The 24,354-nt window shown below is 43.6% G+C and overlaps 1 protein-coding gene across 3 annotated transcripts in view; it reads right to left on the reverse strand.

The window, feature by feature from the left end:
* Mipep (mitochondrial intermediate peptidase) overlaps positions 1–21,298 on the reverse strand; it is a 128,834-nt gene extending 107,536 nt beyond the window's left edge. Inside the window, exons 1-7 of one of the 3 annotated variants that reach the window (XM_060391083.1) lie at positions 20,991–21,298; positions 18,514–18,687; positions 16,102–16,190; positions 12,907–12,993; positions 10,750–10,813; positions 3,219–3,401; positions 2,568–2,724 (exon numbers count right to left, since the gene is read on the reverse strand). In XM_060391083.1, coding sequence (XP_060247066.1) covers positions 2,568–2,724; positions 3,219–3,401; positions 10,750–10,813; positions 12,907–12,993; positions 16,102–16,190; positions 18,514–18,687; positions 20,991–21,173 — 937 coding nt within the window. In that variant the 5' untranslated portion in view covers positions 21,174–21,298. The remainder of the gene's footprint in view (positions 1–2,567; positions 2,725–3,218; positions 3,402–10,749; positions 10,814–12,906; positions 12,994–16,101; positions 16,191–18,513; positions 18,688–20,990) is intronic. The other 2 variants (XM_021650135.2, XM_021650137.2) reach the window with 2 other exon arrangements.
* Between the last annotated feature and the right edge of the window lie 3,056 nt (positions 21,299–24,354).

Below are 24,354 nucleotides of genomic sequence, written 5' to 3' on the forward strand. Positions count from 1 at the left end.
CACAAGCCTTCCTAGCTAAAGCAGCACCACCACACTGAATGCTCCGTATAATCCCTGCTCCATCTCTTCACAGTAATTTCAACTGCATGAAGAAGCCACTTTCTTCTCCCCGACACAATGACTTTTCTCTAGGGCCCAGGTGAGTACCTGATAAAATAGCAGCTCAGAAAGACTTGCTGGCTCCAGGTATGAAAATCAAGGAGCTTCACCAGGTATGTGTAGATCTTTGCTGTGCCATGTTTTAATAATAACCCTAGCCTTATATTTGTTCTGTGACATAAACCAATCGCTACTCCACAGAGCTGGTGAGGGGTTAAATAACATGATCCAGCAGCTCTGAGTAATAGTCTAATAATATTTCATATAGTATAAAAGTAAAAAACTTTAACTGTGCTGATGTTAACAGTAACTTAAATGAGTGTTGTAGGACACTCCTGCAATCTGGTACTAAGGAAGTGGAGGCAGGATAATCAAGAGTTCAAGGTCATCATCAAAAGCTTGAAATACATGAGTCTCAAAAACAGGAAACAAAAGCAGAAAGACGCAAACAATATATACTCACTCATATAGACATAAAATATAAGATAAACCTACTAAAATCTGTACACCTAAAGAAACTACTCAAGAGGGAGGACTCTTGCTAAAATGCTCAATTCCTATCCAGAAAGGCAAAGAAGATGGACATCAGAAGGAAAAAAGAGGGAACAAGTCAGGAGCCTGACACAGAGGACCTCTGAAAGGCTTTGCCCTGCAGACTATCAATGCAGATGCTGAGACTTATGGGCAACTTTTGGGCAGAGTGCAGGGAATCTTAGGAAAGAAGTGGGAAACAGTAAGATCTGGAGAGGACAGGAACTCCACAAGAAGAGCGACAGAACCAAAAATTCTGAGCACAGGGGTCTTTCCTGAGACTGATATTCTGACCAAGGACTATGCATGGAGATAACCTAAGACCCCTGCACAGATGTAGCCCATGGTAGTTCAGTATCCAAGTGGGTTCCATTGTAATAGGAACAGGGACTGTCTCTGACATGAACTGATTGGCCTGCTCTTTAATTACCTCCCGCTGAGGGGGAAGCAGCATTACCAGGCCACAAAAGAAGACAATGCAGCCACTCCTGATGAGATCTAATTGACTAGGATCAGAAGAAAGGAAAAGAAGACCTCCCCTATCAGTGGACTTGGGGAGGGGCATGCATGCAGAGGGTGGAGGAAGGGAGGGATTGGGAGGGAACCACAGGGGGGATACAAAGTGAGTAAAGTGTAATTAATAAAGAATAAAAAAAAAAACCAAAAGAACAGGAAACAAATATAAAATAAACATATATGTAATGTTTATAATATATAATTCATATAATATCAATTTAGGAATTATATAAAACCAAGTCTGAAAGCTGGCCTGAGATGGAGCTTGCTGAGAGAGAAGATGCCCCGCATGCGTAAGGCCCCATGTTCCATACTGGGCATAAATAAATAAATACAAAAACTACATGCTTTAAAGGTTCAAGAGCAAAGCTGAATGAAAACAGAAACAGCACAGCAATTCTGGAAGTTTATCATGGAAGAGGTAGTTTTGGGGCTCAGCAAAGTCAAGCAAGGGCACCCAGGCTAGAAGCAGTTTGTTATAGTTTGAATGAAAATCACCCCATAACCTCATAGGAAGGGGCACTATCAGGAGGTGTGGGCTTATTAATAGTGTGGGCACTATTAGGAGGTTGGGCTTATTAGTCCAACAAGGTGTGGCCTTGTTGGAGAAAATGTGTCACTGGGGGCTGGCTTTGAAGTCTCAGAAGCTCAAGCCAGGCCTGGTAGCTCTCTCTCTCTTCCTGCTGCGTGTGGATCAAGATGTAAAACTCTAAGCTACTTCTCCATCACCCTGTCTGCCTGCATGCCACTACGCTTCCTGTCATGACAATAATGGACTACACCTCTGAACTGTAAGCCAGCCCCAATTAAATGTTTTCATTTAGAAGAGGTGCCTACTCATGTTGTTTCTTCACAACAATAAAACCCTAACTGAGACAGTATAATAGGTAGAGGGAAGTGGTTGTTTAAGGAAGAGTGAGAAAGATGTAAAGGAACTTTGAGGAACAAAGGAGCATGTTGTAAAAAGGGGTGGGAGGGTGTGGATACACAAGGAAGCAAAAAAGACAAAAGGAAGGCTGGAACTCCTTTACACAGAGTCCTTCCCAATGTTCCCTCTTTCTACAAGAGCATCCAAGAAGCTCAGGCAAGAAGACTGTGAGCTCAGAGACAGACTGGGCTATATGGCAAATGTCTTTTTTTGTTTGTTTTTTTCCATTTATGGTTATTTATTCAGCTTATTTGAAAAATAAAGAAATAAGAGCCTGCCTTGTGGAAGCAGATCAACAATTACAAGTCTTTTGAAGGTTTTGCCCTACTCCTGCTTTTTTTTTTGATTCCTTTATAGATACTTAAAACCATAAGTTCTAGGTTGGAAGCATAGATCTCTGGGGTGGCTCTCCAGCACTGTCAATCTATCCATCCACCCACCCCTGTTTCCTCAAAGTCCAGCTTGTTCTTAGAAGCTGAATAAACAGGCTTACCTGGAGTCTGTGCTATGGTTCCCTGGAGGGCCCTGTGGGAAAATGTAGAATAACCTACTAAGTTTGCCAGAAGATCTCTGCTGCTCAGCAATTCTTCTAAACATTTCAATTGACCAGCATTAGGATAAAGGAAAATTTTATAAGCAACCTCACGAACCTGTAGTTAAGAGTAAAAGAAGAGAAAGTCAAAGATCATGGCTCAAAATCCTACTCAATGCCCACTCAGGCCAATGCTCCCCATGTTACCCATAGCTAGCCATAGCTTCCAAAGTAAAAGGCCAGCCTTCACCAGACCTAAAGTGTTTTGATGGAACCCAACTGCACATGGGGCAGGATCTGTAAGGTCAATTTGCCAATCTTTTTGTCTCTATGCCAGAAAGCACCTAATCCAGGGGATACGCTGACTTCACAAATTAGAAGTAACCACACTAGTTATTGACTGTACAGCAAAGATCAATTCCTTGAGAGACATGAATTTTAGGTATTTTCATTACTCAAAGCATTTGTGGAATTAGCTGTGTCACAAATTAAAATTTCAGAGCTCAATAATGCAACAAGATCTTTAAGGCCACAACATTATGTTACTAATGAATTTAGGAGTAAAACAGTAGTAATGCACAGCCACTGGTGTTCAGATGGGAAGGCTCCTACCAAGTCATCTGAGGCTTCTGCATGTAGACCATCAATGACTACATAATCCCCATCACGAGCAAAGTGGTGCCGAACGTGCTCTGGTAAGAGATGTTTCTGTATCTTGTTGGGAAAGTTGGTTCCCATGAGAAAAGCACTGCTCAAATCCAGGATCTTAACATTGAGGTCCACTGCTCTTCTGCGCTACATGTGGGAGAAAACGTATTTAAAAGCAATGTAAGTTGGCATTTCACAAACAGACAATGTACAGCGGTAAGGAAATCCCCATCTGAACCGCTGATACAGAACACTTTAAGTGTAATTCTCTATCCCCAAAAACCTTCATTAAGTCAACAAGCAGGCTGGTAACACCTGTTCAGTGGCACTTTAAAAAATTAAGTATATGAAGAGCAGATTAGAAAATTTCATAAGACAAAGAGGGCAAAGAGGGAAGGGAAACGAGAAACACAGTTCTGCACAGAACAGGAGTGAGCCCCTGACAGGTTCAGTTCAGAGGTTTTGATTGGCACACACGGATGCTATGGAGCAACAGCAACAAAGCCCTTAACAGCAGACTCATGCAGGGCACAGGGCAATCCACTCGCTATAGCAGAAGGACCCCTGGCTCAGGGTCACTCAAACCCTGCCTCAAAACTGAAATGAGAAAGAAAGAGAAGCAAAGAGAGGTGTGAAGGGCAGAGCTGCACCCTCTACACTATGACCCAGGTGTGTGGTACATGGGCCAGGTCCTCACAGTCAAGTGTGATGAGGCTGATGCTGGCACAGTCATCTAAGTTTTAGCTTGCAGTCACACTTCTCTGGGGAGAAGGAGTTTCTGAGTTCCATGGTCACCTCAAAAAAAAAAAATTTTTTTTTGAGACAGTCTAATGCAACCCAGGCTGGCTGTACAGCTGAGGATGACCGTAAACTTCTGATCCTCCTGCCTCCCTCTCTCCCCAGGCCCCAGCCCCACTGAACGAAGGGACAACAATCTTAAACCATCATACTTGTTTATGCAGTGCTAAGGACTGAACCCAAGGCCTCATGCGTGCTAAGCAAGCACTCTAGCCACTGAGCCTCGTTTCCAACATACACCATAGATATTTTAGGATGAAATATAAACTGTACCCGAGTACTCTCTGAGGCCTATTAGAGAACTAGGTATGCACTGTCAGTTACTCATCAGGAAGAAACAAGTCAGGCTGGATATGCTTCAGGTGAGTCATGTGACCTGCCTTTTAAAAAGTATTAAATAACACCTTTTTTTTTTCCAGACAAATACATAAGACGTTAAATGTGCACGTGCCAAAAAGCTGAGCACTAGGGTGGTGTAGCTCAGCTGAATGCATACCTACCATGCACAAAGCCTTCCTACCATGGTCCTTAGCACTGCACAAATTGGATGTGTGCAATATCCCAGCACACAGGAAATGGAAGCAGGAAGATCAGAAGTTCAAGGTCAACCTCAGCAACATAGTGATTCCACACCACACTAGGCTGAATGAGACCTTGCCTCAAAATAAATAAATAAGTAAATAAATAAATAAATAAATAAATAAATAAATAAACAAAGGGAAATAATAAACCAATTATAGTGGTACACATATATAATTCCAGCACTGAGGAATGTTGAGGCAGGCATTTTAAATATTCAAAGTCAGCCTGGTCCACATAGAGAGCTTAATGCCAGTCTGGGTTATATAACAAGACTCCAGTATTAAAAAAAAAAAAAAAAAAAAAGTAAATGTAGAATAACAATCTAAAGTTTTCAATGTATGGAATCCAAACTTTGCTGGAAAAAGTTGGTTTCCAGTGCCTCCAATGTCTTTTAAATCCAAACTTCTCTTGCAGTCATGTATTGCCACCTAGAGGTAATCAGTGGAATTAAAACAAAAAACAACAGATGGCATTTACAAATGACAGTCAAAAGATTTTCCCCCCAAAAAAATTTCATCTCCAAAATTTTACCAATTGTTCAAACCTCCAGAAGAATAAAATCTCCTTCCCTGGCTGACTCCAGTGAGCTTCTGGACTTACATTACAGAACAGTCCAACATGCAGGAGCTCACCTACACACGCTGGGAAACTACTACAAACACTCCTGAAAATAAACTGTTAACTCTAAACTCCTGAGTCAGACTCATGAGACCTTAGAAGAAAGACTGGCAAGCACGAGGGCCCACACCCATAGCTAGTTACTCCAGGGAGATTAAGACAGAAATGCCTGAGCTCAGGAGTTCAAAGCCAGCCTGGGGACACAACAACACCCCATCTCAAAATAAACCAAAGCAAACCTGTCCCAGGGAGCACCTGTGAGAGCTGTCATAGGGCAGAGAAGACTATGCCCCATTTACTTTCCTGCATCTTTAATGCTAACGGCCCTTGGGAGTCATGTGCTGGGGAAGATCCGGTATGCTGTCAGGACATATGTGCTGGGTAAGAGCAGCTGTGTCTGTGCTGGTAGAGCTGAACATAAGCACTGTTCAGCAGAGTTTCAAACACAGCTTTAACAAGTGTTCTGAAAAATATTAAAGCTCTGCACACCCATTTCTACCCCAGCAATGTTACCTCCAAAGTTATTAAAGTAGGATCTGGATGAGACTTTATTCAATTTGTTGCTCTGGGCTTGATCCTAGCACCTCATAAAGCAGGTATGACGGAGAAGGTCTGTATCACCAGCATTTGGGAGATGGAAGCAGAAAGAGCACAAGTTCAAGGTCATTCTTGGCTACACAGAAAGTTCAAGGCTAGATGAGACCCCATCATCCACAAATAAATAAAAGACATCAAACTCAGTTAATGATGACAAGCATTTCAAGATTCATCTTAAATGCATTAGGTATTTTACTGAATCCCAAACTGGTATACATTAAAAAACATGATCTGCTGGCGATACAGCTCAGTGGCAGAGCACCTGCCTAGCAAGCATGAGGCCCTAAATTCATTCCCCAGCACACACTCCCCAAGTATGATCCCCATGTGCCTATTAACCCCAACAATAGGGAGGCTGAAGCAGAACAAGCATGAGTTTGAGGCCATCCTGAGCTATAGTGAGACCTTCTGAAGAAATTTAAAGGAGCCAGGTATGGTGGCTCAAGCATGCAATCCTAGCATCTGATAGTTCTAGGTCAGCGTAGGCTATAGAGATGTCTCAAAGAACAAACCTACTAAAAGCCTGTCGCTTACAGATCACTTCTCACTGCCTCCTCTAGCCTCACCAGCTTTTCATCCCAAAACACTCTCAACGGCACTAGGCAGATGTAAGGAGAAGCACACTTTACTATGGCAAATGCTCAGGAGACGGATGTTCACTGTCATCGCTGAGAAGACAAACACCTCAGACAGCCAGGCCATCAGAGCTAAGGATCTAAGGCGCCATCTAAAGACCCAGTTACTAAGGATGATATGAACTACAATGAAGGAGAAATGTACAGTTACTCCACACTTTCTGGGATAACTCAAAAACAAGTAGTATATGCCACCAAAGAAAAGAACTGCAGGGGCAAATGTGTGTGCTTCAGGCAACTGAATATAGCAACGACCCTGCATAAGGGTGCTGATGGAAAGACATCCCAGACTTAAAGGCAAACCAAGAGTTACATACTGAGCCCTGACAGGTGAGTAAATGGACCCATTATGGTTTATTAGCTAGGAGCAATGGCTTACACAAGTGATCCCAGCACTCAGGAGGCTGAGGCAGGAGGATCACCACAAGTTCAAGGCCAGCCTAGGCAACAAAGTAAATATAGTATCTCAAAACAAAACACATACAAAAACAAAATTAAGAGGGAGACAGAAAGGCAAGAGACCTTCTATTTATCGGACATGGCATACAATTGGTATTGACTAATGGTGACACCCCACTTAGGTTGGACATCGGTATCCACACATGGAACTATCCTCCTCCTTCCATCAACTTTAAAACATATCTCAATCACTTAGGAACCATAATACAATGTAAAGGCCAGGTAAGAGCAAAAAAGGTATTGTTTAGAAAAGTCTGTTCTTGGCTCAGTGCAGACACATTTTTCTGAATATTTTCCATCTGCAGTTGTTTGATCCAGATGGAGAAGTCTTAGGGATGGAGGTCTGGCTGCACACACCCAAGACATTATGATAACCTAACTTTTGTTCCTGGATGAATGGCTTTGAATTGACTATATTTATTAGGATGGATGTAGCTATCTTTAAAATAATAATAAATGGATTGTGGGCAAGCAGAGGAGGCCACAGAGATTCTTAGTAGTGGCCAGTCACTGTTCTACCCAAACAAAGGAACTCAGTGTGGAAGAGCATCAGATTCTTAGGCCAGCATCAGCCAGTGTGAGAAGTCCTGGCACCAAAGCAGAGAGCCTAAGCAAGTTATTTTGTTTCTATTCCTATAAAACAAGAGGCTCAGACAATGTGCCAGGTCCTCTATCCAGTATGGAACACTGTAGGTCACACCAACACCTCCTGCTGCCATACAAGTGTGTGAACCCACAAGACATACATAGTGTGAACAGACATCTGTTACCACTCCCCCTTTCTCCATCTCAACCTCATTCCATGACACCTACAACACTCTAGCTGTGATGTCACTTCATTCTCGATTATCAGGGGTAATGGGCCAGCTCCCACAGAGCAATACATTTAGATACCACCTACAGAAGAATTTTACGACAAGTGAAAAAAGTCCTAAGACTTTACTAATACTGGGTCAAGTAACACAAGGGCTCTAACAACTAATGATTAGTATCAACACTGGTCAAAAACAGCTGGAAGCCTGGTATGGTGGTACATGTCTGTACTCCTAGTAGGAGGTAAAGGCAGGAGGGTCCGGGGTTCAAGGACAGCCTCTGCTATACAGCAAGTTCAAGGCCAACTTGGTCAACATGTAACCCTGTCTTCAGAAAAAAAAAAAAAAAAGAAGAAGAAAAAACTGAGGATGGAGTTCAGCTGGTAGAACACTTGCCCTAGCATGAACCAGTCCCTGGGTGCAGAGTTAAACCAACAGCCCTGAGCCTGGCCAAAGATCAAAAGTTGAAGGGGAGCAGGAGCTGTCCCTAACATGAACTCAGTGGCTAGCTCTTTGACCACCTACCCCTGAGGTGAGAGCAGCTTGATCAGGCCACAGAGGAAGACTATGAAAGACAGTACTGATGAGACCTGATAGGCTGGAGTCAGATGGAAGGGAAGGAGGTCCCCTCCACTATCAGTGGACTGGGGAAGGGGTATGGGAGGAAATGAGGGAGGGAGGTTGCATGGGGTTGGGGGAGGACAAGGGTGGGGCTACAGCTGGGATACAAAGTGAATAAATTATAATAAATTAAAAATCATATTAAATACATTAGCCATGAGTCATACTGGGCAGACTGCTCAGACCCTGAATAATCATTTAGCCAATGTAGCTCATGCCTTAGTTGTACAAAAGGGAATTAATGCTCAACTAAAAGGAAGCTTGATGGTGTTCAATCAGAGGATTGACCTCGTACAGGAGCAAATTGATACCCTATGGCAAATCGCTCAACTTGGCTGTCAATGAAAATATGCTGGACTTTGAGTCACTAGCATATAACATGAGAATTTTTCCTGTGCTGCAAATCTGTCTAAACAATTGTCGAGCTATATTTTAGGTAATTGGACTGGAGAATTCGATACTACGATGGAGCAGCTGAGAGTGGCCATTGTCACAGTAAATTCTACCAGAGTGGACGCAGGACTAGCCACAGGATTATCATCATGGATTGCTGCAGCCATGAATCATCTGAAGGAATGGGCGGGCATGGGAGCGTTAGCAGGCCTTCTGGTGTTGGTCTCCTTGGTTTGCCTGTGGTATATATGCAAGATTAGAGTCTCACAACAACGTAATGCAGCCATGACCATTCAGGCCTTTACAGCCATTGAAGCAGGACAGTCTCCCCAAGCATGGTTGGCTACCATAAAAAGCTAAAATGTTACGCTCAGGATGCGAGGCTAAGCACTGCACTCAGGGTCAGCCGCTTTTGACCCAGAGAAGAGCATGTCTGATTGCATGCGGGTTGATGCCCCAGGTCCCGCTTCTGAGAAAAAGGTATCAGACGGGTCTGATGCTCTTTGGGTGGATGACACCTAAATGAACATCGGTACAAAGTCCCAATTTATTTCTAATATCAGAGATCAGACCTCTACTCTTGCCTGATGTGTCTAAAACAAAAAGGGGGAACTGTGTAGAGAGCTGCGGAATGCTGTGCCTTAAAGATGGAGCTGGTTTCCACCTTCCACCTTCCCGATGGTGAGTGTTCTCTGTCACGAACAATTCCACATTTGGCTAAGGCTGAGGATCTGGCTTGCTTCCATGTATGTGGACCTATCTGCATTGCCCATGTGGCACGCTGGGGTTGGCTACCCAGAGGCTATTTAAGCTGTGGGCTGGCTTTCCCCAGGGTCAGATGATTGTTCAAGGTTCCTGAATAAACTGCATTGAAAAAAATAAAAATAAAAATAAAAATCATATTAAATAAATAAATAAATATGTTGAAGTTCATCCTCAACTACAGAGCAAGATCAAAACTGACTGAGCTACAAAAGACCCTATCTCAATATAAATAACAAACAAATAAAAGTGTCCCATGCGGTATCAGTCACCTTTAATCCCAGTACTCAGAATAGTGAGTTTGAAGCCAGCCTAATCTACAAAAAAAGTTCCAGACCAGCTAGAGCTACATAAACCCTGTCTCAAGAAAGAAAAGGATATTTGATATTGTGAACCCCCAAACTGTGAACTGTAAAATCCTGTTTCTTTTGTGTGGTTGAGCCCTATCACACACCTTTAATCCAAGAACTTTCTGCTTATTGTAAACCAGTAATTATGGTGAGGTTCAGCCAGCCCTAGCACATACCTTCAATCCAAGAGCTTTCAGTACACAGGATTTAATAAAGTTAACCCTAGGTCAAGAGGCAGAGCAAGAAACCAGCTGACAGAGATTAAAGAAGTAGGAGGGACTTTGATTTGAGGAACATTTAAGACAAGAGTGTAGAAGCTCTCTGGCTTTTGGAGTTTTTTGAGATTTGAGCTAGCAAGCCTTGGGCCTTGGGGTTTTGTTGCTGTTGTTGGATTTTTTGTTTTGTTTTGGGTTTTTTTTTTTTTTTTTTTTTTTTTTTTGGCTTTTTCCTCCTGGACTGTCAACTGAGCTAGTGAGCCTCCTGGTCTTTTTCCATCCAGACCTGAGCTAAGAAGGAAGGTCAGCTGGGTGCTTTCTCTGCCTCTCTGAGCTAGCCAGTTTTCACCCTAGCATCTGGCTCCTGAGTCTTTATTGGTAAAATAGAATGGTTGGGATTTTAATTTTTGTTTATAACAACAATAGGGGTGGTTCAAAGGATAAGAACATCTATTGCTCTTGCAGAAGATCAAAGATTGGTTCCCAAAACCCACACTGTGGTTCAAAACCATATGTAACTTCAGTCCCAGGGACTCTGCAACCCTTTTCTTACCTCTAAGGTCATGCATATGGTGCATATACATACATTCAGACCAACTCATATGCAAGAGAAATAAATTTAAAAACATATTTAAAAAAATAAAAAGATTTACCTTTTCTTCATCTAGATGGATTCCACTGATTTCAAAATCAAACATAAATAGTTCAGCCACTCGCCTAAAATAAAGTGAGCACAGTTACAGGAGTTCATTAAAATTACAAACAAAAATAGGTCTTTTATGTTTAAGTCAGGATTTCTGAAATCTACTATTAAAAAAACCCATTTCAACACACACAGATAAGAATATACGAAATTTGTTTGCTTGTCTGAAATAAGGAGCTTAATATTTCAGAAAGTTTATTTGTCTGAAACAGGCTTAGAATCAGAGAGTCCCTACCAGCTTGTCACATAAGAGTTTACTCCCTTGTGAAGCTGGGAAAGCTAACATCCTGATCAGTTCACATTTGGACAGCTTCTCAAAGGCCCCTGCATGGATTTTTCAGTGTTTCTTCCAACTAGTGCAGCGGGACAGCCAGCTCTCTGATGCTGTGCCAGGAGTGGGTATCTTGACTATGGAGAGCTTTGTTCTTTTTTTATTCTGCCTTCGGCTTAAAGCCAATTAAAAATTTCCTGACAATACTATTTTTTAAAATAGCTGCTGTTTCTGGTGGTGGACTAATGGAATATTTGATATATTCTTATGGCTTTGACTTTTCAAAATGGATATATTTATCTTCCTGTTGTTCTATCTTATAATTCTACTTATAATTGTATTGTTTTTGCTTTATGAGATATGATATTGCTATACAGCTCAAGCTAGCTTCAAACTTGTGAAGCTCCTGCCTCAACCTCCTGAGTGCTGGGATTATATCTGAGCACCACCACATCTGGCTCAAATACACCTTGAATGAACAGAATTAACATTATTCTAAGCTTCTTCCCACGTGGTATCCCTACATGCTGGGATCACGCCCTGGGCCTCTCAAAGACTAGGCAAGTTCTTTAACAGTGAATTGTACTTAGACCAAAGTCTGCTAAAAGTCTAAGACTTCAGGAACCTTGCTGGGCAACTGGGAAGCCTGTAGTTGCAACACTCAGAAAAGGTAGATACAGGAAGATTACAAGTTTGAGCCATCCTCAAATAATGCGGAGTTCTAGAGCCTGTCTCAAAATAAATAAATAAATAAATAAATAGGTCCCATTAACAATGGAGTTGTTTGTATGCTTTCTCCCTCCCCCACCTTGGTTACACTCAAACAACACACCAGATGACACCTGAGCTTCAGCAATGAGGACAAAGACTAGGGTCCTGCACACCTGCTGGTGGGTGAGATAAGTCCCCAGCATTCATCCCCACAGTGCTCTCATGGCCTGGAACTCACAACTGAACTGAAAGCCACATTTAGAGACACACAAGGAGATGGAAGAAGCAAAAGGGAAATTAGGTAATCAAAAGAAATAACTGTTCCATAAACAAAAAGAGGATTAATAGGTAAAGAAAATAATTAAATTTCATTTATTTATTTTACATGCATGCGTGTGTGTATGTGTGTGCTCGTATGCTCATGTGCTTGTGTGTGTGTACATGTACACACCTGCCATGACATGAATAAGGAGATCAGAGAACAACTTCCAGGAGTCAGTTTTTCTTCCACCACATGGGTCCCAGGGACTGAACTCAGATCAGTGAGCTTATGAGCAGACTCTTTTACCTACTGAGCCATTTCATTGATCCTATATTTATCTTATAAAAAAATTAAGCAAAGAAATAAGGTTTGCTTAATTTTTTTAGGTCATATATCAAGTACCAAGCCTCTTATGACAAATGAATAATTACAATCTAATGAACCAGAGCTAATCATTCTAAAGTTCTTGAGAACCATCTGGCAAAGAAATCAATTTGCTGATGTCTCCCAAAGGTGCTATTATGGAACTAGAAGCACAGTATGATTATCAGTGATTTAACAGGAGGTTATCGCTGGTCTTTCATCTTGCAGCAATGAACAAAAGAAACTGATAAGCAGCCTTGTAGAGCTCAGCCAGTAAGGCAGAGAGATGGAAACAAATTACCAAGGCAACAAATAAGAAGATACTGGTGGTGACCATGGGTAAGAGATAGACCAAGGATCCAGATAGACATGGTGTAAAGTGAAGATATAGTGCAGGAGCCAAGGGATACTGACAGAGGAACATTCCAGCCCAGACGGCCCAAGGGCTGTACAGCCTGGCCTGCAGTCAGTCAGAGGAACAGGAATGAATGGATGAGTACCTGGTTTCTGCATCAAGGGACTCCATAAGCTTCTTATCATCTAGTAATTTCCGCAGACTCTGATACAATTCCACATTCGTATTCAACCTAGAAAGATCATGAATGGGAACATGTGATTTTCTAATCCATTTTTAATTTTTTTTACTCTACATCAAGAGAATGACATTAAATAGTCACATACAGATACCCAGAGCCCAAAACTAGGGAGAAGTTTTCTGTATCTTCTTTTGAACCAGGAATAATAGCCATAGTTAGAAACTGTTCAGTAAAGAGACAGGTAGTCAGTTAAGCAGAATGTCAGAGGTCCAAAGTGTCCTGGTAGAGGTAAACTAAAGCTGAGTAGGCAGCTGGAACAGGAAGAACAGATGGGAAGGAAGATGGCCTTGGTCATGGACACCATTTCCCATTAGCAATGTGCAGGCAGCTTCTCTGGTTTTAATAAGTAGAAAGAGGTAAGGAGGGAAGAAAGGCTGAGCCAATATGAAGGTTTCCTAAGGAGGGAAGAAAGGCTGAGCCAATATGAAGGTTTCCTTAAGACCTCAGCTAGAACTCAGCTAGCTGTGCTCATATGGGTGAGAGAAGCAGGGCCATCCTGGACAAGACAGCTCAGGATAGTGTGCAGGCAGGCTCATGCAGTTGATCAACTGTGGCCCTATAATCTTAGGCTGCCATGAGGACTGAATGAGACCATAGGTACATACATTCTTCACGTAACAAACCAGCGCAGCTGCCTGCTCTAGGCCAAAACTGGGAGCAAAAAGCCATAACTCAGGTAGCAGTATCAACCCAATCTTCACCACCACTGTTCTCTCCATAGGTCGCAAGGTCCTGTCGTCCTCAGGGCCAGCCTTGGGACCAGTCCTAGACTAGAAGCCACTCCCACCTACTAGATTCTGATGGAGAAACAATATTCCTCACACCGTCCATCCCCAGTCTACAAATCTTATCCAGGAACTCAAGGATGAGCTAGTTCCACAGGCCATTCACAAAGAACTGAAGTATCTTGCAAAATGGGTTTCTTTTGCCACCACTATCATGAATCCTCCCAAATGTTAATGGGGCCAAAGGCAGTTACTGTCAATCAAAAGATGCTCGGCAGGAACATGCATGTCACCACCAACTGCCTCACACAGCTCCCAGGTATCAGGGGGAAAGCTGGCACCTCTGTCCTGCTGGCCTCCTTCCATGAACAGGACAGCAGTTCAGAAGTGCCTGTACCATGGCCCTGCTGAAGTGGAAGCACAGCTCTCCCACAGTTTAATGTTAGAAGACCGAGATGAAGTCTATACTTTATATTTGTCATTAACTCTCAACTCTTTCTTCACTCCCAGAAACTGGGTCAGTTCCCCAATGTGCCTTGACCAGCTGAAGAAGTTAGCTGTGTTCCAGTTAAACGAAAGAGGAAAATGAATCATAGTGAGTACTTGAGGAAGGTAGGAAGCAAAACTCAGAGCAAGGTGATAAAGACTATTTTAGGATCTTACTTTCAACAGACTAGACCACTCTCCATGGAGAGGTGAAGCTTCCAGTCAAACACTATACCACTTCAGTGTGGTTCTCCACTGTTCTCCCGCAAAACTAAGGGTGCTTGTGCTTACAACAGGTTGTATCTAAAATAAGCAGGACACAACCTTCATGGCATCCCAGACAGGTGACCTGGCCGTGCTGACTCCTTTCCTGAGTACTAATAGGAAGGGGTCATTCTCCATGGAATCCATGGTTTCAGTCCTTCTTGCAGCACAGGGTCAAGTGCCCAAATGTGGCAGAAACTGTCTTTATCCATGTAGCACACACTGATGCTGATAATGTCACATTTCCCGTGCCCGACTGGGACAACACTGCTCAATGGGAGACAGGGGACAGACATACCTCCTAAGATATGAGGTCTTCTGGGAACTCTGTCCAGCTAGTGAAGCCAACTCCTCTCCAACCTCTGGTCTCTAAAACTGCCTCATGGTATTGCCTGGCTGCTATTTCACCTTCATAAACCCAGGCTAGGGGAGCCTTGACACTATGCCCAGCCTCAATCACTATCTGGCTTGGTGTTACACACCTGTGCTTCAGAACATAGTGCTGGCCACGGTGACTTTAACACTCTCTTTGGAGTATTCATGAATGGCTTTAAAACACTTCGGATTACCCCCAAACCACTTTAGATTAATTTGTTTCCTGATAGCTTCCACCTACAGTCTTCCTTGACTCTCTCAGAGGGTGTTAAGATATTCCTAATCACAACTCAACTAAGTCTATAAGGGTACTTTGTGTAAATATATATTTTGGCTTTCGATCCTATGATCCACAGCCATGTACGCAACAACAATTGACTCATGCTGGAATCTAGGAACTCTGAATACCCAGAAAGATACTCCAAAGGCTTTACTTACAGCTGGTTGTGGTGGTGCTCACCTTTAGTCCCAGCACTCAAGGAGGCAGAGGCAGGCAGATCGCTGTGAGTTTGAGGCCAGCTTGGTCTACAAAATGAGTCCAGGACAGCCAAGGCTACACAGAAAAACTCGGTCTCAAAAAAACAAAACAAAACAAAAAAAAAAAAAAGAAAAAAAGACTTTACTTACTGTCCTAGTCTGCTTTCCATTGCTGTGAAAAGAGCATAATCAAGAGCAACTTGGGGAGGAAAGGGCCTGTTTGGCTTCCATATCCCATGTCATAATCCATTGAGGGATGCCAAGGCAGGAGACTGAAGCAGAAGCCAAGGAGGAGGGTTGCTCACACCCCTAGTGAACACAGCCTGTTTCCTTATACAGCCTAGGACCACCTGCTTAGGGGTGGGGCACTGCTCACAGAGAGCTGGGCCCTCCAACATCAACCATTAATCAAGAGAACGCCTGACAGACTTGTCTACTGGCCAATCTGATGGACGAAGTTCCTCAATGGAGGTTCACTACGAAAACCAACCAGCACACTTATCATCAACAATAATGATGACAAATATTACCAGATGCCCTGTGTGCCATTTAGACGCCTCACCTTTGCCTCATTTCATTTTCACACGGCAACCCTGAAAGTTGATTATCCAATTAAAGACAAAGAGAGAGAGAGGACAGGCTGCTGTGCTGAGAGGGGACCTGGCCCAGCCCTCCCGCCCCCTTCCTGGGCTGCTAGCGTAGCACCTCCTCCCACCCGCCTGGGAGATGGCAAGCACTATACACAAAGCCACATGGAGAGGAGGAGACATACTTTTCCACCATGGTGCCAATACATCTGCAGGCCTCTTCCGCAGCCTCTCTGAATGCAGGCTCAGGGTGTCCGATTTTTACAAAGTCCGCCTAACAAACGGGAAAACAAAACCAAAGGACTTTGATGGAACACTTGATTCTAAGGGCAAGGGTGCAAATGAAGCCAGATTTAGGATGTGCCACACATTTTCTGACCGAATTTGTTGCTACTGAGGCAAAGCAGATTCTTGTGATGATTCTTTCTAGAAGTTTAGAACTCTAATCCCTTGGAACCAAGTCTGTTTCATTCTAAGGCAGATCCTTTCATCAACTTAATTTTATGAGATTTTTGCCTTCAAATGAATAGCCAGCAAATCCTTCCTATCCTGTGATTCCAGTGAGCAGACCCTGGCCTTGAACATTCTAAACCTTTGGAATTCAAACTGCACTGTGGCACTCCCATGCTGACCCAGCTCACTCAGGGATGTACTTTTAAAATGACACCTAATATAATTTCAAAACCAATTTGACACCCTAAGTTCTGGGGGGGGGGCGAGGAAGGCACAGTCTCTCTGTGGCCTCGTATAAGATGGAAATATGAATTACTGATCCCCATGTAGAACAGTAGATAGCCACACTGTTTCTGCTATGCCAGCCAGGATAATTTAAGCAAGGATTTTTTTTTTTTTTAAGTAGAAAATCACTTTAAAGATAGGCCTCTCACTGAGCCTGGAGCAATCCTCCTGTCTCTACCTCCCTAGCTCTGGACTACACGTGTGATTACCACATTGGGTCCTTACATGGGGCTACAGATGTGGTCATCACACTGGCTCCTTACTTGAGTGCTGGGGAGCAAATCAGGTCCTCACATTTGTGGAGCAAACACTTTACCCTAGCTGCGCCATCAATGCAGCCCCATTAGCATAATAATAATGAAGAAAACAGTTCTGTTTCACAAAAATTATGAGAAAAAGAAAATAAAATGTCCATTTCCTGACAGTTAATGAAATTTTTGCCTTAAAAGCAGGAAGTAGCTTGAAAATTAAAAAAGAAAACACATTCTTTGAATTATTTACCCAGAGAATTATACATATAAATTGTACTATAATTTGTTTTGGTTTCTTTTATAGTTTTGTTGTTGTGAGACAGTATCTCACTATGTGGCCCAGGCTGACCTCAAACTTTTGATCCTCCCGCCTCAGCTTCCCAAGTGGATGTGTAAAATGGTTTTTAAATGAAACTTTGTTACACTTCATAGTTTTAAAGGTCAAAACACAGGACATGGAGAGCAAAATAATAAATGTAAGAGGAAATTCTAGCCCACTGCTTGATGATGACACAAACTAAGACAACAAATCAGGTGGTCTCCAGGACTGAAAGTCACTGCCACAGCGGACTGTGTGAAAGATGAGCACTCTGCAGATTTGCCTTTTCTGATGCCCACTAATGACAAAGAAAGATGGCAAAGCACAGGACCTGCTGGGCAAGGCATGTCTATGATGTCTCAGTCACTGAGGAAGACAGTCCCATGGACAGAAGAAAGATTAAGGCCCCAAACATCAGGCCTGGGGAAAACCCTTTACAACAAAACAGTTCAACCCTTTTCCTTTAAAATCTAGGTGTAGCAGAGTGACTGTATTCTCATCTTATCATGCTCAGCTCAAGGGCAGGAGAAAAAGAAAATGTTCTAGAAAATGAAAATGAACAAAAATGGGGACTATTTGGCCGAATGAAAGAAGCTGGTCTCAAATGCATGCATGTCCTGGACATTCTAGGAAAGATAGAACTGAGAGTGACTGTCAATGCAGATTGTGGACTAGGCCAGGCACTACAGTCCCAGCACTTGGGAGCTACAGGGACTGAATGAGTTAAGGCCAACTTGGACCACAGAATGAGTTCTAGGACAGCCTAGGTTACACAGTGAGACCCTATACACAAACACACACACACACACACAGAGCAAGGGACAGAGAGACTGATTGATTGGTTAGTAGTTGCCAAACTGAGATAGATGAAGATAGGCAGAGAGGATTAAATCACTTAACCCAGATGAGGATGCCATCTGGCACAGCCCAACTCATCTGAAAACCAGTGAACTCCAGAATATTACCTAACGTAGGCAGAGCTGGTATTTTTTCACTCATCCTGGTGCCTAGGATAGTGCTTTTGTGAACAATCACTATTTTGGATTCCATGTGCCACTAATCACTTTCACTGATACAAGTAATCAAGTTTGGGCCCTCTTCTGGCAAGATGGCTCAGCAGGTAGAAGGTCTGATTGCAGGTCTGGTGACCTCAGTTTCACCCTCCCATCCTACAAGGACGGTCGGACTCCTGAGTTTTCCTCTGACCTTCACATACACAAATACACACACATCTATGGTGAGCGTGCGCTGCACTCACACACACCCTTGTTCTCGCTTCTGAGTCTCACCAAGTCAGCCACTCTGCACAGGCAATCCGAGAGCTCATCAAAAATGAGGACTGTCTGTGGCCCCGGGGGCGTGGAACATGCTTGCTCCACCAGCCATTCTGTCTTCCTCAAGGCTTCCTCCTGGGCAACTTGGAATCCTTCAGGGGTGCTGAGCTCAGGAACTCCAAAGAGACCCTATAAGTCCAAAACAACATTTCGTATTTATAGCCAGAAGAATAGTTTGTTTGTTTTATTTCTAGAATTCTCTTTGCACGAAGCCCTGCTTTTGGTTGCTCTATCTAAACTACGTTTATCTGTGCTCATGGAAATAGTGTCTCTCTTTCTCTGCCACATTGCATGAAACTACATGAAAACAGTTTTGAAATTGTATGTTTTCTTCAAGCCTTCCTTCCTTTTCAAAAAGAAAGAACTGGTGTAGGTTCAGGTATCAGTACTCTGACTCCAGGAGAAAATGGCTGGGAAGATTAAATGAAGATTCAAAGGCTTAACAAAATATATAACAGTGCCTGGTATGAAGACAGCACTGAATGGTAACCATAATTAGTTTACAACCTTGGTCACAGGATCATTCCTCCCAGGCTTGAGTCTTCTCACCAGGTGTACATATCTGACATCGTGGAAACATACTATATATGGCAGAAAGCAGGTGTGAAGTGCAGAGGATTGTGCCTATCACAGAGCAAGGTCCCCATACATAATACCAACCAGTCCACCACTATAAAACTTAGGACAGCTGACTCAAAAGCAGACTTAACATACCAAACACAGTCTCTGGCTGAAACTAAGGCATTTAGGTATTTTAATAAAGAAAAAAAGCACTAATCTAATAGGAATGACAATCTTTTTAGCAGTTCAAGCATGAATCCTAGAGTCCTGAGAAAGCCTATGTTCAATGTAATGTGTGTGTGCCATGTACTTTACACAGGTTCTCTCCTCTAAATCACACAGTTCTGTTACAGGAAGTACATTCTCCTTTTATAGGTATAGAAACATGTTTAAACTCCTTTTGTTCACTGTGACAGTATCCTGGAATGGCAGATCCTCCTGTCTAAACACACCCAGTGCTAAATGTCCAGGCATACATATATACAGACACCTAAATACACAGACAAACAAAAACATAATTAAAACACAATATGGGAGGAGTGGCTGGAGAGATGGCTAGGTGGCTAAGAAGTACTGCTGCTCTTGCAGAGGACCTGGGTTCTAGTCCCAGCATCCACCTGGCAGTTTACAACCTGTTTGTAACTTTAGTGGCAGGGGATCGACACCCTCTTCTTGCCTCAATGGGCACTGCACACACGTGGTGCATATACATACACTTAGGTAAAATACATAACATTTTTTTTTTTAAAAAAAGCTTCCTTTTTTAATTTGACAGCATGCAACTGTAACTCCTACTCCAAGAGAGAAATAAGAAAACAGCCCAGAAGTTCAAAGATCAGACAGAAGCTTGTAAGATAACCTGAGTATGCAGTCCAGTAGCAAAAACAGGAGAGACCATACCTTCACAAGGTAGAAGACAACAGACCCCTAAAAGTTATACTCTGGCCTGCACCTACAGCACACAGACAATAAATAACTGCTTAAAATATAGCTGAAATCAGTTATATTTCATCCACTCAAAACCAAGCTTATCTTTCACAGCTCTCTGCTCAGTACTGATAGGCACTTCTAACACATATTCCATCAATACCAGCATCATCTACCCTTATGGGTTTTGGAGATATTTTTATATAGAAAGAACTTTCACACAGACAAAGCCAAACACAGAGATACTCACAGCATGAAGTGCAATGCAACTATATCCCAGACTCATCTGGGATTTAGAAAGCTGCCCCTCCCCCAAAAAATAAAGCTAAAAAACCAAACTAACCCTTAACCCTTACAACAAAATCTGCAAATGCAAAAGTAAAGGGATCCATTGGCCAAACCCTTCTCAATCTTCCCTGCCATCATTCATTATAAGTGTCCGACACCACCACAGGCAGAGCGGAAATAGCCAAGCAACTGTTTGGTGACTTCGTAGGCTAAGCATTCAACTCCAAAGAAGTCTGATTTTCCTCAATAGGGTTGTGGTTGTTGCTTTCTGTTTTAACGCCGGTTCTTATATCTCAGGCTAGTCTCAAACTCGGTTTGGAGCCAAAAGGACTGCCCTTTGGATGCTCTTGCCTCTACCTATCAAGAGTCCCACAAGCAGGAGCCACCGTGCCTGGTTTAACAGGTAGTTTCAAAGCAGCCTGAAATGGACAAGTAAGGTGTGGTGGAGTTTTAAGAGGAAGAGTGTCATTACAAAGCCAAAGGCAAATGTGAATTCTGAAGCCAGAAGGGGGGGAAATAAAGCGAACTTGAGCAGGGGAAGGGCTGAATGGGAAGCCCGTGGGACCGCAGCCCAGGTGATCACTTGTCCTGGCATAGTCCTCTTTCCGCGAGAGGCGGAGCCCGCGCTGTCCAGACCCACGGGGCAGCACGCTCACCTGGCGCTCCTCGAACAGGTCCCACTGGCGGCTTTGGGGCTTGACGTTGAAGGCGGCGCCCACAGGAGACCAGCTGGTGCTGACCCTCCGGACGTGGCCCCGGCCTGCGGGTCCCCGCAAGGCCGCTGCGGCTCCCAGGCCACACAGCCTGCGGGCGTACCGCATTCCGGCCGCCAGCAGCATCCTCCCGGGCCCTAGTTCTCCCACTCTCAGGAACCTCGCGCCCGGCGTTGCCAAGACAGCGGCCCACGCCGCGGCACGTGACACTCGCGTTGCCCTGTGGGCGTCCGGCGCAGGCTGGGACTTGAGCGTATTGACTCTTGTTAGCAAGAGCGTCGCCGCGACGCCTTCTGTGCAACCGAAGTTCCCTAGCGCCCTCGTGTGTTTGGAGGAAGAAACGTCCTGGGTTTGCCTCTCCCTCACAGTGTTAACTGTGGCGCAGGGAGAAGTCAGGCATCTATCCGGACTTTTACAGGTGCCAGAACGGACGTGAGAACTCAAAAGGAGTTCTCCATGGCTTTTCAGAGGAGGCCCAGTGACGGCGCATGGAAGGATCCAGGAGAAGCCACATGCAGTCGAAATCCAAGGCACCTATCTGCTCCAAAAGAGTTCTGAAGTCACACCCACTTTTGCACGCACGTCAGCTGTGTCAGCCATAGTCGTGTGTAACCACGTGAATTAACTGTCAGAGTATCGTCAACTCTTTTGACTTTCGAAACTATTGATACCGTCTAGGGGTCTTGATCGGATTCATTGTCTCTGCCAGTCAAAGGGCTAAAAAAGGCAGGAAAAATCTGAAGCTCAACATACAGCAGTGACGTCTCAAGCGCGGCGGACAGAATCAGCAGTTGAAGGCATTTATTGGACTTGAGGAAACAGACACACAGAGGAAAAAACCCTCTGCAAAGCAGAGGCGGGCCTTGGAAAGAAAAAAAATCCAGTCTCTTCTCATCTCGAGGGCCGGTTTTGTTGTTGTTGTTTGTTTGTTTGTTTTTGTTTTTTAACCCTCTGGAGAGCTTTCCTCCTTTAATTTAGGGTTGTGCAGTTTGAAGAAATTTAGGTGGTCGGTTGGCCCTGAACTGTGGTGTGATATGTCCTGACCCCATCTTGAGTCCCTTGAGCCGGTCCATGAGGAGGTGGTGGGAGACAAAAGCTGGAGGTTGAGGAAGAAGCTGGTCGCCTTGGAGATTTGCCACCATCATTACCTAGCCGTGGCCCCTCTATTTAACTAGAAAGTCTCTCTCCATAAAGCCCTAAATCTAAATGAGTACAGACGGGGACCTCCCCAAATGTCAATTCGACTCCAGAAATGAAAGAAGGGTAGAGGTTGGGAGGGAAGGCATTAAATGAAAATTGTAATTGAGTAGAAACGATGGTGCAGACTCGGGGAGGTTTAGGGGAGTCTTTTGACAGCCCTAGCCTTCTCCAGAAGAAGTACGACTGTACCACTGTGGGTCAGTGTGCCGGGTCTTGCCAGGACCAGAGCTTTCTTTCAAAGGTGCAGTCATCTATCCTGCAGAAGGTGACCTCTGTGGTGGCAATCCTGTCTGCTTTATAGGCCCCAATAGGGAAGAAATGAAAATTTTGAACATTTTGTTTTTGTGTGTAGTTGACTGGTTTGTAGACAGGATCTCACTTTGTATCCCAGGCTGGCCTGGAACCCACCAGCTGAAGTTCTGCCTCAACATCCTGAGTGATGGAATTCCAGGCAGGTGCCATCATACCCAGAAAGGATTTCAATATCAAGAACTCGATTTTTTTCCTTGAGAGATTGCTGTGGGTAGAGATGGGGAGTCCATGGACCAAAAAGGGAGTGTGGGTACCCCAGCCTTTGGGAGGTAGAGTTAGGAGAATCACTAGGATTTTCCCTGCTGGCTTTCAGACTGGCTTTACACTTATGAGCCCTTTGTGCCTTCCCCTTTCTCCCTTTAATGGTCATTGTGTGCCTATCCTACCATTGTACTTTGGAAGCAAATAACATGTCTGATTGAAGTTTTCCACCTGGCTAGATTCTACCCAGGATATAACATACAATAGTCTCTCCTATTGCTGATTTAAATGACTTTTAAACGATGACATTTTTTTATATAAATGATAATGATGAAACTGAGTATGTTAGGGTGGATCTATTGACCCATAGAACATAGAAAGGACATCAACTTGGAGGTGAGTCTAGAGAGCAGGCTATTGCAGGTAGAATTGTATCTCCGTTCAAGACATGTTAAAGTACTAGTCTCTGGCACCTGCAAATCCAATGGTATTTGTTAGGGTCTTTACAGATACAATCAGATTGAGATGGGCCTGAATCCACTATGACTGGTATCCTCCTCCTTAGAAGAGAAGATTTATACATGTGCAGTGACAGAGGGAAACCTTCACAGAGTTACAGGCAGAGACCCCTGAAGAGATGTGCTTAGAGCCAAGGGACACCAGGGACAACTAGAAGTTGGAAGTGGCAGGGACGGACCTTTCTTTGGGGACTTAGTCTCAGTCTTGCTGACATGTGGACATTGACCTTCTGCTTCCAGAAATGTGACAGGGTTCATTCTGATGTTTTAAGCCATTAAAGCCCTAGAAAGGTAATATGGATTCAGTCCAACTATTCACTGAATTGAGTGGCACAGATACCTGAATTTTAGAAATGAAGTATCTGTAGCCTTCTCGGGTGTCTCCCTGACACCAGCTTAAAGCTGTTAGTTATTAAGTGGAGTAAATATATTTTGGAGTGCTGAGAATGGAACCCAAGCATGCCGTACAAATGCCACACTCAGCCATAACCCCAGCTCATTTTCCTTTCCGTTCTCCTAATATCAGAAATCATAACACGGCCCTTAGAGGAAGAAAATTATGCCAGATCTTTCCTCTTCCCACCATAAACACACATTCAAAGGATGCCCTGAGTAAGGGAATGGTGATGTGTTAGATGCATTGTAATAAGTAGGCTGAGGACATAGCTGTGTAGCAGAGCACATGCCTAGCACGCACAAACCCTGGGTTCCATCTCCAGCAGGGAGTTTAATTACAACAAACAGGGCACCTGTTTGGGTTGTGTGGGTTTTTTTTTTGTTTGTTTGTTTGTTTGTTTTTTATCTTTAAGAGATCCCTAGTTACATACAACCATGAATATATATATATCCCTTACATTATTGTGGTGGTTTAAATGAGGATGGTGAAGATGGTCCCATAGACTCCCATGTTTGAAAGCTTGGTCTCCAGTTAGTAAAACTGTTGGGGAAGGATTAGGAGGTGTGCATTCTGATGTTGTAAGCCATCCACCTCGGTTAGGAAAGTCCTTGTTGGAAGAGATGTGTCACTGCCAAGTGGACTTTGAAGTTTCAAAAGCCCATGCCAGGTCCAATCTCTC

This window comes from Meriones unguiculatus, chromosome 9, assembly GCF_030254825.1.
Source record: "Meriones unguiculatus strain TT.TT164.6M chromosome 9, Bangor_MerUng_6.1, whole genome shotgun sequence".
NCBI lineage: Eukaryota > Metazoa > Chordata > Mammalia > Rodentia > Muridae > Meriones > Meriones unguiculatus.